The sequence below is a fragment of the Hyperolius riggenbachi genome, chromosome 3 (genome assembly GCF_040937935.1).
Source record: "Hyperolius riggenbachi isolate aHypRig1 chromosome 3, aHypRig1.pri, whole genome shotgun sequence".
NCBI classification, from domain to species: Eukaryota; Metazoa; Chordata; class Amphibia; order Anura; family Hyperoliidae; genus Hyperolius; species Hyperolius riggenbachi.
Genome location: NC_090648.1, coordinates 290,291,132 through 290,312,075, shown reverse-complemented (window position 1 = coordinate 290,312,075; position 20,944 = coordinate 290,291,132). Strand labels below are relative to the sequence as shown.

At 39.9% G+C, this 20,944-nt stretch overlaps 1 protein-coding gene across 20 annotated transcripts in view; it reads left to right on the top strand.

Moving 5' to 3' along the window:
* The window catches only part of FOXP2 (forkhead box P2), a 314,143-nt gene that overhangs the window by 242,441 nt on the left and 50,758 nt on the right, over nucleotides 1-20,944 (top strand). For 19 of the 20 annotated variants that reach the window (XM_068276462.1, XM_068276460.1, XM_068276465.1 and 16 more), the window contains 6 exons: nucleotides 1,204-1,405; nucleotides 3,315-3,391; nucleotides 3,524-3,625; nucleotides 6,146-6,267; nucleotides 9,000-9,069; nucleotides 10,025-10,188. In XM_068276462.1, coding sequence (XP_068132563.1) covers nucleotides 1,204-1,405; nucleotides 3,315-3,391; nucleotides 3,524-3,625; nucleotides 6,146-6,267; nucleotides 9,000-9,069; nucleotides 10,025-10,188 — 737 coding nt within the window. The remainder of the gene's footprint in view (nucleotides 1-1,203; nucleotides 1,406-3,314; nucleotides 3,392-3,523; nucleotides 3,626-6,145; nucleotides 6,268-8,999; nucleotides 9,070-10,024; nucleotides 10,189-20,944) is intronic. The other variant, XM_068276473.1, reaches the window with a different exon arrangement.

Genomic DNA, 20,944 nt, shown 5'->3' with positions numbered 1-20,944 from the left:
AAAAGGGGCAGGTGTTGCCAAATTCCATGCTGCAGCAGGTGATTGTTATGTTTAGGTGAAAGGGTAATGCAGGGTGCAGACAAATACCTTAAAATACCTAGGCTGATCTTTGTAATAATAATTATTTTAACTCTTGCTGTTCTGAAGAAGCACAAAGGGGTTAAAGGGGGTATTACCTAATTATTATTTCAGATGACTACTATTCAGATTACGGTGGCAATCACTACAAGTGTTGTACTTCTTTTAAATTTTGTTAATTGGATGCTATTTATGGCCACAGAGGTGTGGTGAAGGCAATGAACACACACACATGCACATATACGCACACTTGTGTGTCCGTGCATATATATATATATATATATATATATATATATATATATATATATTATATTTTGTTCACTGAGGGGATTAATAGAGGATATGTCTTGGAATGGATTGCTGTATTCTCACCTATTTTCCCTTTCTCTACCCTGACGCCCATTTTCCAGAGGATATCAGCAATAAGTGACACTGTAATCACAAATTGAAAATGATCTTTCCAGAGGAATTGGCAAACTTGACATTTCATTATATTTGTTAACACATGCCACAAATGATTGTTAGTGAGGAAATACCATTTCCCTCTCCCCATCTCCAATCAGATTTAATTTGAAAAATTTCAGCCTCCTCTGGCTAATTTGCAATTAAGACAATTTTGTTTGAATATGTAGTAATGTCATTACCATTCCACCAAATTAGCAAGGAGACTAAAGGTCAGTGTAAGATTTTCCAGCTGGTTGGAGCTTCTCATCTGAGATTTAGGACTAAGAGCAAACAATATAGTATGGTTGGAATATGAACTTTTATTTAAGGTCTTTAATTTTTTTTTTTCATTATTTTTGAAGAGTCCGTTTGCTAGTCTGTATGCACTTCATTCCTCAGAAACTGAGAAGCCAATCTCCTTTCTACCTCTTTAAAGTACTGTTATAGAAAATTATTAGATAATCTCTTTCCATGTTCCCTAATTAGGGCTTATATTATAAAATGTTATTTTAAAATGAGTTGTAATTGTTTTTTTTCCGCTTGCAGCAATCAGATACCGGCATGCACAAATTGTAACCATTAGGCTAATTTTGCTTCCTCTGTCTTAAATATACCTATTTAAGTGAGCCTTTTTAAGGGATTTTACTAATCTCTGACTTGTGTATATGTGTTCTTTTACAGCTAAACTTGGTGTCTAGTGTCACAATGTCTAAAAACATGTTGGACACATCTCCTCAGAGCTTACCTCAAACCCCAACCACACCAACTGCACCTGTCACTCCAATTACCCAGGGACCCTCTGTAATTACAGCGGCCAGTGTACCCAATGTTGGAGCCATTCGAAGAAGACACTCTGACAAATACAACATTCCCATGTCTTCAGGTACACTTAACAGTGCCTGTGTTCCTCTTTTCTTTACATAAGTGTATATCATTTTACTTAGCTAGTACATACTAGTTAAATATTTTTTAATTATTAGTACCAACAGCGTTCTTCTTGAAATAACCAAGGCTTGCAAATTTGTTTACAAGAAAAATTATTAATCATATATTAATTAATCATATTTTGAGTGTAAACATGATTAATACATTGCTATGAATCTCAGTCTCTCTCCAGAAGGACTGCAACCTATTAATTGCTTATTTTTTCCCTGAAGAGGTTACTAAACTTTTGTGTAACTGTGAAAAGGACTTCTGAAAGCATGGAGGGACTAGGAGTTCAATAAGTAATTACTCATGTTCTAAATCTTCAATGAACAGCTCGTGGAAGGAAGCATTGTCTTAGATTCTTTCTCCACGTATAATTAGCAACCCTCAAAACATATATATATATATATATATATATATATATATATATATATATATATATATATATATATATATATATATATATATATATACTCTTAATGGGACTATAAAGTCCATCTCTGCCTTCTGAGGTGAACTGTCTGCTTTTTTTTAACTTCCTTGTTTTCAGTAGTTGATCATTTGGTTATGATCACATGACTCTCATGTGAGTTACACAGTGAGCAGTTACATCTGACCTTAAAGCCTAATACCAGACTTGCTTTTAAGAGAACCTGTATTAATATATTGCTAAGTAACTTGCTACCAAAAACAGAGGCTTTCCCACCTCCTAATTCAGGGATGTGTGTTTTGCAATTATGGATGGGTGAATAGAAGGCTTGGGAGGTGATTGAAGGTGGGGCTAACTGATAAAACTAACAAGTGACTATTTTTGTGGCCTTTAATTGGGACTTCATGAGTACTCTATCAGCATTTTGCCACCTGTGTAGACATGTATGAAAGCACTCATGTGTTACCATGCCATGTATACTGGCAAGTTAACCTTCCTGGCGGTTTATTTTTTTCTGCAAAATTTGCAGAAATCCAAATTTTTTTAATTTTTTTTTATGTTTCATGTAAAGCTACCAGAGTGGTAGCTACATGAAACTCCACTAGAGGGCGCATGTGTCCCTCTAGTTCGATCGTCGCCGGCATCAATAGCAAACAGGGGAACGCGTATATAACGCGCTCTCCTGTTTGGCTTCTCCTGTCGCCATGGCGATGATCGGAATGACGTCATGGACGTCAGCCGACATCCTGATGTCAGACGCCTCCAATCCAGCCCATAGCGCTGCCCGAAACTCATTGGTCCGGGCAGCGCAGGGCTCTGGCGGGGGGGCCCTCTTCCGCCGCTGCGTGCGGGCGATCGCCGCAGAGTGGCGACGATCAAGCTGTGCGTGGCTAGCAAAGTGCTAGCCGCGCGTACAGCACTTTAAATGGTGCAAATCGCCCCACCAGGGGCTGAGATCTCCTCCTGCGCGGCATAGCCCGAGCTCAGCTTGGGCTTACCGCCAGGAGGGTTAAGCAGCACTAACTGAACAGAGGTTTACTGTAAATTTGGATATTTTCCATGGAGCACCACTGGGTCATGCACTGTGTTGCAAGTCAGACTCAGGAAACCCCTTAGAACTTACTTTTAGTACAAGCAAGCCAGTAACATACAACAGTGTAAAACCGTTTATATCAGTAGTTCTTTTCTTCAGTAATCCACAGTTTTACTTTTAACTAACCCAAGTATAAAATATTCTGTCTGGTGGATTTCTTTAAATGCAAATTTGCATCCCTTAAAGTCTGGGAACAAATGAATGTCAGTTTCAGAAGATATAATGGTTATATATTCCTTACATTTATGCTTACTTTGCACATTTGTTTATAGTAAAATATGAGCTCTGTTTTGCTTTGTATATAGAATGTGTTTTGTCTAACCCTGTTCTTATGCTTTAAAGAAATTGCCCCGAACTACGAGTTTTATAAAAATGCAGACGTCAGGCCTCCATTCACATATGCAACTCTCATAAGGCAGGTACGTAAAAGGAAATTGAACTTTTATTAGATGAACATGCATTAATAGCTCAAGATGACACAGTGATGCAATTGACATCTGGTCTGATTAGTAGGCCTTTTTAATGTCACTACGCATCTTGTCTCATTTCAGGCTATCATGGAATCTTCTGACAGGCAGTTAACACTTAATGAAATTTACAGCTGGTTTACACGGACGTTTGCTTACTTCAGGCGTAATGCAGCAACTTGGAAGGTAACTACTTTTGAGCAGATTTAGATGGCACACATAGTGCTTGCTGATAGCACAAGGACCATTTATTTCCATGACATAAGCAGATTAGTATCTGCGTCCCCTCTTTTTAACCTGCCTCTTGAATGGAATGAATTCTCTCTCTCAAAATGACAAGTGAAAGAATAATTTTGCCTCTGATATCGTTTTCTAATTTGGTGCAATTAATAGCAGAGGCTTGGCAGAGAAATGAGGGCCTGACACACTAATTACAGTGTGAGCACTCAATCATCAACACCTTTGTTAGTCGCACTATATTACTTTTTCTCTTGCATATTATTGGCTAATTAGTTTGAAAAATGTCTGTTTGCCTTGTGCAACTAATGGAGGCTGTAGGTTTTGTCTTGGTCTGTGCCTTTTGTACACATCATAGCTCATCATACAGACTGGATCTGCCACTGAAGTGAGGGCTGGGGCTACTCAGCTGGAACTAAAAAGAAAGTAAAGTGAATATTATCCTGTCAGAACATAAATGCAGTTTATTTACTTAGACAAAAGGGTTCATCTATATCTCTGTCCAAACAACTTTATTGTCTGGTTCCTACAGGGTGCTAAAAAAATGTTTGTTACATGCATCTATTTCTGGTAGAGTGCAATGTCTGGCAAGATAAGGGTACTCAGCACAGTCTAAGTGAACTGTTTTATTTTCATTTCAAAAAGCAGTCAGAAACATCAATTAGCCACAAGCCATTTCATACAAAAGGGAAGAATGTTTGTAGCTGAGCAGAACAGAAGCGGCAAAGCACTCATCAGCATACTAAGAATTTTCAACTGTGAGATATGCTAAAGTGAATTAATTTGGATTTAAAATGCAAATGAATCTGGCAGGCGATTACAGATATATGGGTGTGAAAGGTTTATAATGGTTTTCATTTACAAATTGTTTAGAAGTTATTAGCTGCTGTGTGGCACGATGAAATAATGCAATTGTATTATTTACGTGCTGCTAACGGCACGTTTTGTTTAGTGGGGAAAAAAATAACTACAGGAACTTGTCTAGAATCTACTTAACAACTTATTTATTTATTAGCATTATTTTCTTTATTTATTTTTTAGCATTAGGTAATATTATGTTGAAGATTTGCATTTTCTTTTGTTACTCATTAGAGATTGTACTGAATTTTCTGTCATTTGATTTACTGAAAGAAATTTAAAACGAAATGAAAGGTGATTTAATATCTTAGCTTGGTCTCATCTCCACAGCTCGGGGATCCAGCAAAACTCATTCTGAACAGCTTATTAGTTCTAACTATATCGCATGCATAATAAAACTGCTCATTTGCTCATTAATATTAAAATTATCATATTCCGAGCCATGGGCATTAAGATCAATCAAATCCTTGGATTTCAGGTCAGATGCTAGATCTGCTTATGCTTTTTTTTTTTTTTTTAAGAATTCTCCTCTTAAAGCAAGCCAGAAGCTTGTCTTTGTGCAAATAAAAAGAAATCTTTATCAAAATTACTTTGTTTCATATTCGAGAAATAAGAATTAGGTCATTACCGAATTGACTTGATAGTATACGGCAGAAAAATCTGAATAAAAATATGTCAGATTAACGATCCCCTCCATAAATGTTTCAGCTGTGTTTAACCCTCTCCTTACCAGTCCATCATTAGTACTTATGTTTATTTGCTTCTACCTACTGGATTGATGTTTTCACCGCCAATGGGTGTTTCTGAGAATATAAATCATTTGTGATTCTGTTCATCTAGTGCAATAATAGTATACATTTGTCTCTTTATACTCTTTTTGAAATGATTTGTTTGAAAATAGATGGTGTATTTCAGAGTGTAGGAAATAAAAATAAAGAAAAAATCATGGGCAAATTGTGGCATAAAAAGTAAAAAAGGTATATTAAACATTTTTCTATCAATATTACTATTACAATAGACTGAATAAAGGAAAGCGTGTGCTAATGTGTATTTTTAGCTGTATGTTTCTGATGCTCACCCATCATTCAGATGAGCCAGTAGTCAGAAAACATTAAACTGTAACTAGAAAATGGCATCTAATAATACTGAATAAACAAACTCTGTCATTTCATTATTGTGGGATGAAAAGAATGCCTTTGAGCTTATTTGCATAAAGCTTTGTGCAAAATTAACACTTGTCACTGTAGCCTCTTTAGCATGTTAATACCTCAAGCAGCACTGGTTCCTTTGGACATTTCATCTGTCCCCAAGTGCTTGATCAGGGACAGAGCTGAGCTGACCTAATTGTTCTGGCATTTTCAAAGATACTGCAATTTGTACAGATATTGCAATTTAGACCAGCTCACTGAAAGCAAGGTTCTGACATGGCTATTATTAAAATAGCTTGAAAGGTTCATGTAGCATGGTTCAAGTAAGTCTCCTTTTTTTCCCAAGTTTTGTTCATGTTGTAGTCAAATGGAAATATGTATTCTGTATTCACATCATCTGAATTAACAAAATGTGGATCATTACACTGAAGCACCAACTCTCTGTCCCCTATATCTTATTTAGAATGCTGTACGTCACAATCTCAGCCTGCACAAATGTTTTGTTCGAGTGGAGAATGTTAAAGGGGCGGTGTGGACAGTAGATGAAGCAGAATATCAAAAAAGGAGGTCACAGAAAATCACCGGGTATGTCTCCATTACATGTATATATGATGATAAATATCTGTTGCCATTGTCCAGCAGTGTTTAGCAGCCATCAAGCACATCTTTGCTCCATAGGGGTCAAATGTAAAATAGTCTGGGCTTATTAAGGTTAACAATGATCTGAGGAAGGGGAAGGGTTTGGCGGGTTAATGGCGATAAATCTAATGGACGAGTCAGTTTTCAGTTTAAAATTAGTTACAATAGTTATGTATTATTGAGGACCATTTAAAAAGGCATATAATTGCTATAATACTAAATACAATTTGAAAAGTGTTTTTTTTTTCATTCATTTGCATGGCAATAAAGTCAATTTTATTTATGAGAGCTGTACGCTTTTATCACTTGAAGATAAGAATATTTCCAAAATATTGTCCAGTCACAGTCTGTCATGCTTTGCATTGTGTATAGACACATTGCAGTAACGTGCACACAAATTATTATGCTTAAAGAAATGTGTATGTCAAAACTGGCAGTGCATTCACTCAAAATAAATAGATTTAAGTTAAATGATAAAATAGTAATAATATGAAAAAAGATTGAAGGATGAAGACTGACATAACAAAACTGTTTCCAAAGTGAAAGCTTCAGTACTGCCATGCTAGTTGTGATGCCTACAGATTCCCTTGCCTGAAATGAACATGCAGCCAATGAAGTCCTATTTTGCATGCTTGATCAAGGCCACTTAGTCATTAGGTGGTTGTTTCAGCATTAGGGTGATGGCACTGGAGTTTGCGTCTTCAAAACAATGCATCAATATTACTGTCCCTGGGTATCCTGCCAGTTATTACAGCATTAAATAGAATTTCCCTAAACAACTTTACATACAAATACATTACATTTTTAACATTAAATAGTTGCTGTGATGCAAATGTAACAATATTTTTGTTCTTAAACTACTGGAATAAATGTTGTCCTTTTCCGGCCAAACAAATAAAAAAAAAAAATACAAGAAGAGTGACACTACTTCACTTATAGGCAGTTTAATATGTGTTAGAGTAGGGTGTTTGCAAAGAGGAGACATCATGTCACTATTTTCCATTGATGCTTGTTAGATGTTAATTCAAGTGTTCAAAGCACAGTTCAAATTCTATCTGTCTGCATAAGCAGTGGTCACTGGTTAACATACACATGTGTTTTGGTCAAACATCTATATATTTCCATATTTCCTATAGGGATTAAAGAAAACCCCACTATGAAAAGTTGAGTCATTGCTCAAAAGGTCTCTGCTTAAAGCAGCATGAGGGGGAGGGGGAGGGGTTGATGTGGAGGCAGAAACAACTGCACAGTATCCATGAGTGCAGTGACCTCCCCTTTAGTGCAGGTACCATGGAAGCATTCATCGCAACTTAATGAAAGGGGTGGCTGGAGTTTTAACTGCCATTAGAACATCGTTTGTGGCCTGTAAATAATTTATTAGTGTAATAGGATCATTGGAAAATCTTGCAGGTGCAGAAAAAAAAATTCAAGACTTGAACTGGAAGTTGCAAAGTCCTTATCTCTACTATATATAATAAGCAGAATATTTTTGCCAAGCTTCAAGTACTGTATTTTCAGTTCCAAAGTTTGTCACATGATTCTTCACAGACCTATCAATGTACATTTTTATGTTAAAGCAGTGGTGAAAGATGTACATAGTGACACAGCATTTCTTCTTGCATTCACTTTTGCGGCATTTTCCCTGTCTATACCATCTCTAAAACAGTTATTCAGCATAACTGTATGTGGTGTCTGAAACAGCTTTGTAAGCCCCAATGCAATGAAGTTCACAGTATGCAAAGAGGAACAAATAAGCACTTATAGAGCTGTTAGGCCTCTGTGGGACTTATTCTAGGTTCACATGGGCGTTGCGCTGTGTTCCCTGTAAAAACAGGAATGCAACAGACGGGAAAAGTCACATTTCCCAATATGGAAGTGTTGCATTGCAGACAGTGAAGCATACAGTCAATTAAAAGTATGTTTCACTGTGACTGTTAACATGCGTGTTATGTGGTAATGCAGTGCGTTCGGACCCTGTAGTCCATTGGATCGCATTGCATTGGAGGCACTCTGAACATAGACGTACAATCGCAGTGCGATTTTATGCATTTAAATACTTATATAACATTACACTGCAATGCCCCATTGTGAACTAAGCCTCTATATACCATACATTTGCTGAGAGTCCCTATAACTAATATATATTGTGACAGTCCCTATCACTGACAATCATAAAATAATGTCTGATACATTCTCAGTTGGTTGTAGGCTATGGAGGAGCATCTATATACATTTTTAGCAATGAGCTCCTCATGTTCATGTGACCGCTAGTGGACTGTTCCTGGTTGCTGTCAGGGACGGTTGAAGTTGCACTGATTACCATGTTATGATGTGCAGTTCCAAATTTAACCTCTGTGCTCTATAGGCGGGTGAAGGGCCTTTGCCAGCCAAGGCTGATTAGGTAAGAGACACAATGGTCATGTGATGATGGGGAGTACATATAGAGATGCCCTCTTCCATTAAACAGGTGCTGACACATTACTGAAGACGGTTTTGGGCTGCACACATACAATATGCGGAATACCACTTTAAGTTTTAATCATACACTTGCTAGTGTTCCTGATAAGCAAAACTTTGTGACTTTGTTAGTGTCTTGTGAAGTAGATTTTCAAACTATTCTTATAATTTGACTTGCAGTAAAAATGATGTAAACCGATTGATTTTTCTTTCTTTTACAGTAGTCCAACATTAGTGAAAAACATACCTACCAGCCTAGGCTATGGTGCAGCTCTCAATGCAAGTTTACAGGTAACACAATCTTCTTTCTATTTCAGATTCTCTTTCAGATTTCTATGCAACACATGATGCCTGACTATCTTTATATACACGCAGTTTAGTTTACTAGTTTTAGCAGCCACCCTTACAGCACTGAAAGATGTTCTGTGCCTAGTTCCTGTTGCTTTTGATGTGAAGTGGCAAGAAGGACACCCTGTGGCAAGTTTTGGAATATTCCTGTTTCTTCAAAATAACTGGCTGAGCTGCTGTGGTTATGTCTGTGTGATTTTAACCAGTCAATTTCCAGTGCAGAAATCAATTCACTGTTCTGAAAGTAAACAAATGATAACGTTACAGAAACGTAATGCACAAGATATCAGTTAGATGGAAAACGGAGTAAAGTGGAGATAAATAAAGAGCCATTTACTGTTTTTTCTTTACAATTTTACATTGATACTGTATGTCTATTGGGAAGAATCACGAAATCACACAAATTGTTGTTTGGAGAGAGTTATGCTCGGTACACACGATGCAATTTTCTGACAGATTTACTTGTCACATTGATTATTTCCAACATGTCTGATCGGATTTCCAATCAATTTTTCGAATGATTTTTCATAGAAGTGAACGGAAAAATCGATCAGGAATCAGATCGGACATGTTGGAAATCATCGATCTGACAGTAAATCTGTCAGTAAATTGCATCATGTGTGTACCTAGCATAAGATTTTTATATCTACAGTATATGTCATGCTTTTCTCTACCTGGCAGCAGAAGTACAGGTCTCACATTCTGTGACAATTTCAGATGTGTGGAAACTTGCTGATCTAATAGAGATCATCAGGCAACCCACAAGCTGTTAATGAATATTACTGTCTGAACCTCATGTGAAATGTAGTTAACCATCTGGAGGGTCAGAGGCTGGCTATCCTTATTAGGTAAGACGTCTGTGGTAATTATCATCAATCTCTCTTTTATTTCCTTTCAGGCTGCACTGGCAGAAAGCAGTTTACCTTTACTAAGTAACCCAAGTTTGATAAACAACGCATCAACTGGCTTACTACAGGCTGTGCACGACGATCTCAATGGTTCACTGGATCACATGGACAGCAATGGAAACAGCAGTCCAGGCTGTTCTCCACAACCCCACATGTAAGTTCAAGAAGTAGTGCACACTTAATTTACTTAAGGTCCGTACACACGCCGGACTGGAGGCAACAACGGGTCCGTCGTCACCTCCCGCTGGGTGGGCGTTCCAGCGACAGTCCGGCGTGTGTACAGTCTGTCTGCAGACTGATACGGCTATTTCTGAGAGAACTGCCCGGCGGATCGCTCAGAAACCGCCGTATCAGTCCACCGACAGACTGTACACATGCCGGACTGTCGCTGGAACGCCCACCCAGCAGGAGGTGACGACGGACCCGTCGTTTCCTCCAGTCCGGCGTGTGTACGGACCTTTACCTTTACTATATAGCTTTTATTTATTCTTGAAGGAGAAGGACTGAAACTGATGCAAAACAAATGTATACAGCTTTAATGAATGCATTTGTCATGATTGCTCCATTGCTTAGTAGCACAACTGAAGACAATGCATTTCAGTACGTGTCTGACTGAAATGCTGGGGCCGATTTAATGTCCATGGTTAGAGCAGAAACAAGGCAATGGAGTGTTTTCTTGTGTTTGCAGTCAGTTAAACACTAATTAGGAGCTTTTGTTTACTGCTGTCATTGTCATTGCACTTTACACTGCCTTATTAAAGCAAACCTGAGGTTGCAGGAAAATACAGAAGCTGCTGGTGAAGCTGTACCTTGTCAGCACTGTCTGATCTGTAAGACAGTACTGAGCCTGAGTGGCTCCCAACAAGCAGCTGCCGTCCAGTGATGCCTCTTCTAACCACATCATACATGAGCCCTAATGGCATTTACTAAGAGTGAGTTAGGGACCTGCACATATGTCCCTGTCAGCTTTTCAATTAACTTGGGGGGTCCACTGGGACTCTGTCAAGTCCTCTTTTCCAAAACAGGCAGCACTGGCATGGGGGCAAGGGCTTAAAAACATTTTATTATTTGACCTCTGATACACTTTAAATGAGGCCATGCATGTCACGAGCAGTTTGGCTTCATGGTGCATGTTTATCTTTAAAAATGCCTACGCTTTAAGAATCTGGCATGTGTACTCTCGTCGTGTATTGCTTTAATTTGCAAGCAGGGATGATTTTTGTACACTTTATCTTAAAAGGAACCCGAGGTGTGAGACCTATGGAAACTGCCATAGGTATTTACTTTTAAACAATACCAGTTGCTTGGCTGTTCTGATGATCTTTCTGGTCTATAGGGTCTAAATCGCACACATGAAACAAGCATGCAGCTAATCTTGTCAGATTTGTCATAGACATCTGATTTGCATGCTTGTTCAGGGTCTATGGCTTAAAGTATTAGAGGCAGAGTATCTGCAGGGCAGCCAGGCAATGTGCATGGTTTAAAAGGAAATAAATATGCCAGCCTTTATATTCCCCTCACTTCAGTTGTCCTTTCATGTAAACAGCAACAGTGCAGCCTTTTGCACCAAACATGATATAATAGTTTCTAAAAAGTGTCTGCAACACCTCAACCAAGAGTAATTATATGGTAGAAAAAGAAAACCCTTTAAAGAATAGCACCTCCCACTGCTAATTTAGGAAAAAATATAACAGGAATCTTTATTCAACATTAGGTATAATAATAATAATAATCACAATATTGATGATTCAATAAAGAATAAAATAATTTAAAAAAACAAACAAATATTCCAACATGATCCCTGCTGCATATGAAACAATCACTCTAAATGCAATATATTGTATAATGACGCAATGCTACTGTCAAATATAACAAATATATATATAAAAATATAACGGCAGCATTGTGTCACTATACAATATATTGCATTTAGATTTATTGTTTCATATGCAGAAGGCAGGGGCGCCTTAACCGCACAAGCAGCAGCTTGGAGCGGCATGAAAGGGAGGGGCACTGCCGGGGGGGGGGGGGGGAGACTGCGGCTGACCACCGCTATTACAATCAGCGATCCTAGTTTGTTTACACCACGTGCCGCCACCTCTACGCTCGCCCCCCTCCACGAGGCAGCCAATAGACATGGAAAGCAGTGTTCTTCACTGCATTTCCTGTCACTAATATCCACCCACTCCACCTCCTCCTCCTCGCCTGGCCCGCCCCTCTCCTTAGCAGCCAGCAGCCGCACAGTTTGTTTTCTGCGTGTGTGCGGTGCCGCCTTTAACTCCGCCCCCCCGCCTGAAGGCAGCGTGACCAGCCGGATGCCTGAGGGGAGACCAACAGAGACCCTGACTGTGCCCCTTGCCCTGCGGCTGCGGGGGTGTGTGTGCATTCCCCTCTCCCCCCACCTTCCCAAACAAGTGGCTGCAGCGTGCAGGCAGCCTAAGGTAAGCCTAAGAAACAGAAAACAAATAATAATTGTATTAAAAAAATGTGGACCTGAACTCTTGCACAGGTCAGAAGAAAAACATAGAGAAACGCACCCTGTATCATATACTAATAATATATATATATATATATATATATATATATATATATATATATATATATATAGATAGATAGATAGATAGATAGATAGATAGATAGATAGATAGATAGATAGATATATATATATATATATATATATATATATATATATATATATATATATATATATATATATATATATATATATATATATATATAGATATAGATATATATATATTAGTTTAGCCTGTTTAATTCTACCCATTTGTTTCTAATTGCACCTGACTGCCATGGCTGTCGCGGATAAGCTTTTTTGAACGCACAGGAGGTTAACAATATGTCTGCTTCCATGAATCAGGAAGTATAAACAGTGCAGATTTATTTTTAGACTTGTATCAGCTGTAACAAAGAAATGTTTTTTTTTAAAGTGTACCAGAGACGAGGAGCATCTTTGGTACAATACTTACCTGAGGCTTCCATAAGCACTGTTAGGGCTGCTCATCCTTTGCCATCTCCCTAGGCGACTCCTGTCACCTGCAATTGTCTGGCCGAGTTGCGTTCTGTCACATGAGCTATCAACGCTTGCGTGGTACAAGTACAGGGGCGGGAGCACGTTTGGCGGGGCCGCACATGTGCGATGTTGCATGACTTGACCATTTTTTCTGGGACAACTGCAGGTGACAGGAGTCACTGCGAGGGTGAGCAGCCCTAATGTGGCTTAAAGAAGCCCCAGGTAAGTATAGAACCTGAGACTCTCGTCTCCCAGGTTCAATGTAAAGGTTCTTATGCTGTCGCGTATCTTTAAGAGCAGAGAGGATGTTCTGAGTTCAGGTCCGCTTTAAAGTGTACCAGAGATCACAAATTACGTTTTTTTACTTACCCGGAGCTTCCTCCATCCCCATAAGCATGGATGCCTCCCTCGCAGTCCTCTGTTTAGCGGCACAATCAGCTCCGGTATTCAGCTCAGTAACGCCAGCTGGGGTCTTCTGTGCATGCGCAGAAGGTCCGTGCATGTGCAAAAGACCCCGACTGACTCAGACTTGTGCCGACCGAGCCAGTTATCGGGGCTGATTACCGCTGAACAGAGGGCAACAGGAGGACAGTGAAGGATGCATCTATTCTTAAGGGGCTGGAGGAAGCCCCAGACACGGGGGGGGGGGGGGGGGGGTGTCTCGCCTGGAGTGACAAAATGGTTAGAGGCACCCCTGGCAGCAGGGATCATGTTGGAATATTTGTTTGTTTTTTAAATGATTTTATTCTTTATCCAGTTCGGCCTTTCTGGACGAGCTTTCTCGTCCAGAAAGGCACTGCTGTGTTCCCTGCGTGGTGCGCGCGATCGGGCGCGCGCCCGCGCGCGCACCCGCCGCCCGCCGCTAGCCCCCCGATCAGTGAATGGGAATATAATTCCCATTCACCGATCTGACTTCCCCGCAGAAATACCGACGCTTTCTCTCCAGAGAGCGTGGTATTTCTGCCCCCCAGGAAACAACTTCTCTGAATTTTAGTTCCTGGATGCGACATAGTTCGCATCCAGGACTTTGCTCACTGTGGCCATCTTGTGGCCAAATAGTAAACTGCACCCACATACATTTTTAATAAAACAATTACATTATTTTACATTAGAAAATAGCAGTTTCCCTCCCACCCCAAAAATTACCCACATACATTTTTTTATTTAAAAAAAACAAAAAAAAAATACAATAAAAAAAACAAAAACAACATAAATAGTTACCCAAGGGTCTGAACTTTTTAAATATGCATGTCAAGAGAGTATGTTATTATATTATTTCAAATTATAAGCCTATAAATAGCGATGGACGCAAATTGAAAAAATGCACCTTTATTTCTAAATGAAATATCGGCACTATAAATTGTGATAGGGACATCGTTTAAATGGTGAAATAACCGCGACAGATAGGCAAACAAAATACATGAGTTTTAATTACGGTAGCGTATATTAATTTCAAACTATAATGGCCAAAAACTGAGAAATAATGATTTTTTTTCATTTCTTTCTTAATCTTCCTGTTAAAATGGATTTAGAAAAAAATAATTCTTAGCAAAATGTACTACCCAAAGAAAGCCTAATTAGTGGCGGAAAAAACAAGATATAGATCAATTCATTGTGATAAGTAGCAATAAAGTTATAGGCGAATGAATGGGAGGTGAACGTTGCTCGGATGCATGAGATTTTCGGCACTGCGGCGCTGAACCGGTTATTGAATCATCAATATTGTGATTATTATTATTATACCTAATGTTGAATAAAGATTCTTGTTATATTTTTTTCCAAAATTTGCTGTGGGAGGTGCTATTCTTTAAAGGGTTTTCTTTTTCTACCATATAATTAAACATGATATAGTAGGGAGTAAAGGGACTTACCAGCAAGGGCTGAAGCTTCATATCAACTAAATGCAAGACATTAAAGTGCAGATGTAGATCCCCTGTGAATTATAGGGCCTAGATCCTATAAATATGCTCTGGGTGAGCAGGCCCCAGGGGCATCTGAAGAAGGGTTAGGGGGCTGAAATAAATATATAGGGTAAGTGTACTTTATAAACATACTTATTGCCTTAATGAAATGGTTCACTCTGCCGCAGAGTGAACTGATATGATTGAAGTGTCATTTGACACGCTGTGCTGTGAATTTCATGCATGAGGCCAAAAAACATTCACATGTTGTCAGACAGCTTTTATTGCTTATGTAGTTTCTAGCAATTTTGTTTTATTTTTAATGAACTGGTGACTTAGCTGGGAAAAGGCTACATATGTAATTGGCTAACCAGAACATTTTTAGGGAAAGAGCAGCAACGTTGATATTGGTATTGACATAAAGGCACACTGGCTACCTGTTGTACAATGCAAGTGCTTTTGACACATTCAGAATTAACGTACTGGGTAAGAATGATCTCAACAGGCACCATCAACACATCTGGATGTAACTGTCATTGTTATGCAGATAGCATCATTTTCCTCTCCTCCAGTGCTATTCATTGACTTTTTGGCTGTTGAAATTTGCATTCAATTTTAGGCACTGTAATGACGTCTCTTGACAAGATGCCAATATTTGCATACCCAGCTGTGAATATGCGGTGCATTTAGCTTAATAGGTTGTGGCTCATACATTTGCAAGTCACTTGCAAGATTCAGTAGCATATTGAAAAATTACAAATGCTACATATCTGTCTTGTTACATATGTTGTATTGTGTTAATGTGCTAATCAGATACATAACATCATTTTACACTCTGGTAACTCATTTACATGATCAAATGCTATATCTGCTCTTTTCTCTGCAGTATTCATCAGCATTATTCTGTCAGTGAACTACTGCTCATAATTCTTGTACACTACAAACTGATTTGATGTAACTGCGTCAGTCTCATTGCATATGGATATGACAGATCTCCTATGGAGATGTGTGTTCCCATATTATACTAGCCACATATGTGGCAATCTGTCTGAGCCATCTTTGGACAATTTGCAAACAGTTATGTACAATAGACCTAATGAAATCAATATAAATGGAACATATTGGTTGGATACAGCGTGTCCTCACGCTGCATAGATCATGGCAATGCTGGCTAGTGATGAGCGCAAATTTCACATTATTGTAATTTTGCATTGTAATTCGCAATTGTGATGTAAAATTGTAATGAATGAAAAATTTCGGGAAAAATCTTACTTTTGTTTGTAACCATAATCTGAACCATTATTTTCCAATTTCATTTTAAGGGGAATAGTGGGAACAAGTCTTAAAGACCTTGTCGTTTTTGAGAAAATCGATTATAAAAATGCAAAGGAAAAATGTTTTTTAAACTGTAATTTTTCTGACTTTAACCAGCCGGGCGGTATGGACGAGCTGAGCTCGTCCATCACCGCCGGAGGCTGCCGCTCAGGCCCTCTTGGGCCGACTTTAGTGAAATAAAAAGCAGCACACGCAGCCGGCACTTTGCCAGCCGCGTGTGCTGCCTGATCGCCGCCGCTCTGCTCTGAGGGTCCCCCCAGCCGCCTGAGCCCAGCGTAGCCGGAACAAAAAGTTCCGGCCAGCGCTAAGGGCTGGATCGGAGGCGGCTGACGTCAGGACGTCGGCTGACGTCCATGACGTCACTCCGCTCGTCGCTATGGCGACGATGTAAGCAAAACAAGGAAGGCCGCTCATTGCGGCCTTCCTTGTTTATTCTGGGCGCCGGAGGCGATCGGAAGAACGCCTCCGGAGCGCCCTCTAGTGGGCTTTCATGCAGCCAACTTTCAGTTGGCTGCATGAAATAGTTTTTTTTTTATTTAAAAAAAACCATCCCGCAGCCGCCCTGGCGATCTTAATAGAACGCCAGGGTGGTTAAAAAAACATTTGCATATTTAAAATCCTTTTTCTCAAAAACTACAGGGTCTTTTTGAAAAATGCCCCTTAATATACACCAGTTTTGGCAATGATAGCATATATGGGGGCTTTGCTATTACCCGCTAAAATCGGCCACAAATAATGTGACATTTTCTAATTGGCCTTAATTGCGATTTGCAAATTAGCAGATTGCAATCATCACTGATTTGGGCCATACATTGGTAGATTTAGCTGTCAGACATTCACTAACATTTACTATAGCAAAGGTTTCACTGTGCTGCTTTTGACGATCCAATCAGGCAATGAGGAAAACAAATAGGATTCTCTCTAAACATATCAATATGTTGAAAGTTATTGCAGTAAAACACAACTGTTAGTTTTGGCAATCACCTGCTTGGTAAATTCTGAGGATCTGTGAAATACCTGCTAGATCAATCTGCCAGCATACGTCCTGCATTAGATTACGCAAAGATTGCACAATCAGATTGTCACATGTGTGGCAAACATTCACCTTATACTCAACATTTTCATAATTTAATGATTATTGCATAATCAGCAGAGATGGTGTTGTGGCACTTATAAATACTGAAGCCCAGCCCCTGAACAAATATATATATGTATAGCCAAACACTGCTTCTGCTGCATACCTTTTTTTCTATTCATTTCATTCATCACTCCTTCAGAGCAACTTCTTGGATTCTACTAAGGTTGATAATATTCCTGGGCATATTATAAGTACAGTTAAGCCACTAACAGGCTAGCTAATTAATACTGTTATCCAGATGCTATTTGTTTAAAGTGAATGTCAAGATTTAAAAAAAAAAAAAAAAAACAGATACTTACCTATTGAGGGGGGATGCTCTGGGTCATATAGAGCCTTACTGTTCCTCTCATGAGCCCTGCGTTCCAGTGTCACCCCCGATAGCAGTATCTAACCAATCTGTCGAATACTGCTCTCCCCCGCTGCAGGAGGCTTTGGGAGCCTGAGTGTTCCCAAATATGGCTGTGCACACTCGCACATGCACGGTACAAAGCCACCCGTTTTCGGGAACACTCAGACTCCCAAAGACTTCAGAAGCCTCCTGCAGCAGGGGATTCAAGCAGGGGTGAAATCACTGGAACAAGGGGACCTAGAGCCTTCACCCTCCTTAGGTATGTATCTGATTTTTTTTTTTCAATTAACATTAGCTTTAAGTGCATTGAGGTGTGTTGATGATAAATAGTGTCAAATGCACCATTCCTGTTAAGGGATAGTTGTTCCAGTTTCACATAGATGGCCCTTTTCTCCACTTTTGTTTTTATTCTCTGTTTTAAATGTGGACAGCATTTTCAAGAATGTCCTTTCTGCTGAAGGTGAAGTTGGACTTCAGAATCTTGACCTGCACATTAAGCCCTCCTGTGTTGGGCAATGCACTTGCTTGGTGGTTACTTGTTACTTGGCTCCTCCAGTTTACAAATCTTTGCACTCCTCAATACCTTGGTTGGCATATACCAAGTTTATTTATTTATGTATTACTACATTCTGTCTCAGTGTGTTGCTAAGTTTGAAGAAAAATAGGACAGGTAATGTTTACTAAAAACCTTCTGTGTCATGCCAGACATTAAAGTGATTCTTAAGTTAAAAAATGGTTTTAACTTACCTGGGGCTTCTTGCAGCCCCCCGGAGTCTTCCTGTGTCCACAATGCCAGTCCAAGTTCCTCTGGCCAGTAGCAGTGACCCCTGCTGAGCTGGTCAGCCACGCACCTCCCCATCGCGTTCCTGTGGGCCATGAGCGTTTTGTGCATGTGCAGTACTTGAACCATCCTACTGCACATGCGCAGAGTACTCGTAACCACGGGAGCGCGATCAGGGTGCACGCAGCTTGGGGCCACGCATGCGCAGTAGCCGCCAACTTGTGGCGACAGGCCAGCTTTGTGGGGGTCACTGCTGCATGGCCATTGGGACTTGGACCGGAGTCATGGGCACTGGAGGACTCCAGGGGCTGCAAGAAGCCCCAGGTAAGTTAAAATCATGTTTTTGTTTTTTTTACTTAAGTATCCCTTTAAACAATAAGTATAGTAAGTGGGCACTCGGCTATAGTAAAGTCATGTACCAGAAGATTTGAAGGACACAGCAGAGGAGGTTACCGTGTGCCGCTTTGGAGGTAAGTTCATTTAGTGTTACACGTAAGGGGGGGGGGGGTTGAGGATAGTGTCAGGAATTGTGCGAGTGAAGCTGATGCCTCCCCAGGCAGGTTTCCTTCATTCCCCTCTGCTAGTCATTTTTATCTTCCAGGCCCCCCTTGTCATTTGCTGTCATGGCAGTGAGATCTTGGAAACACCATCTTCCCATATGACCACCAATGCAGACCCTCTTGGGACTCAACATTATGGTGTGGCTTTGATTGTCAGCAATTTTTCAATAAGGAAAGTATTCTCTGCAAGAAGTGGGTATGAATAAAAATTGCTTAATGGAGAAACTTGCCATAAACTTCACAGCCAAAGCCGGGTACAATGGACCCAAAAGAGAGGAGAATCACAGAGCTGACATAGAACATTTATAGAGTGATGAGTATCACCTTTACCCCTAGTGATCTAGTTTTTATATGTTGTACGAATTCAAAGGACATACTAAGATAAATTGATTTGTCAACACTAGTGATGTGTCTAGTAATAAACCGGTAAAAACATTCCCAAATGTTTTATCATGGCTGGACTGAACTTTAAGTAGTAAAAAACAATTGTATAGAATATAATATCCAAAGTACAAAAAAAAGTTGGCTAACCCTCAACCATCTAATGGGTTTGGATAACATGTTCCTTAAGAGAGTTCCTTTTAGTATGCAACACTAAAGGAATATTAATAATCACATAATTCAAACATGCATGATGATAGTGTAGGTCACCTGCATAAAGAGCAGCTTTATTTGAGGATCCCCCAACACAAGGGTTTTTACCAGTGTAGGAGTAAAACAGGATAACATGGGTTGATTAAAGAATGCTAAAAAACATCATACAAATTCGATTGGAATCAACCTGGCAGGGGAGGACTGACCAAGGTTGGAAGGAGGGAGATTTCCCCCAGGCCGCCTCTAATTTAATGATTTAGGGCTGGTGCAGGGCCTGCTGCACTTAGTCTGCTCTCTCACAATCAAAGCTCCCAACTGTGGCCTTCTTTTGAAGGGACAGTCCCTCTTTGGACGTGTGTGTGTGTGTGTGTGTGTGTGTGCGCGTGCGTGCGTGCGTGCGTGCGAGATGAGCCTTGGGGAATCAAGATGGCCATACATCTGTTGGTGATCAACCGTTTTGATAATTACTATCGAATTGGATGAAAATCGGTGCTGCCACAAGCATGCCCAATTGACAATTGGACTGATTTCAGCTGGAAATTAGTTGAATCTGAGATGTTGGGAAATCTCAGGCTGATGTGGTTGATCGGTGCGCAGCAGTAATGGCGTGCAATAATCACGAACCACAGGCACAACCGAAACCCCTGGCTGTCATCCCTCCAAATGTATTATGTGACCCCCTGATGCCTGTGCATTTATACATTACCTCTCACACCATCCTGCAAGTGTCCTTGCTGTATTTACACATGGGTGCCCCCTGTGACTAGTGGCATATAGCATGTGGAGCGTGTGTGACACCATTTGGGCTGAGGCTGCCATGAACACGGGCCTCTAGCTTGTGTTTTCCCCAGGCCAAAAGGTTCCAGTCCTCCCCTGCAACCTGGAAAGTACAGCATAAAAGTATAGCCAATCAATTGAGTCAAATGCCTTAATCGAGTCTAGTGTTACCGTAAACCTTTCTAGGAAATTTGGAGTGTAAACATTATAAACCTTTCTTATACTAACCATACTGCTTTCACAAGGTATAAAGCCAGTGTGCTGGTCAAGACCAGCTGCAATGACTTTACTTAACCACTTGAGGACTACAGTCTTTCTAACCCTTAAGGACCAGGCACTTTTTTTCCACTCAGACCACTGCAGCTTTCACGGTTTATTGCTCGCTCATACAACCTACCACCTAAATGAATTTTGGCTCCTTTTCTTGTCACTAATAAAGCTTTC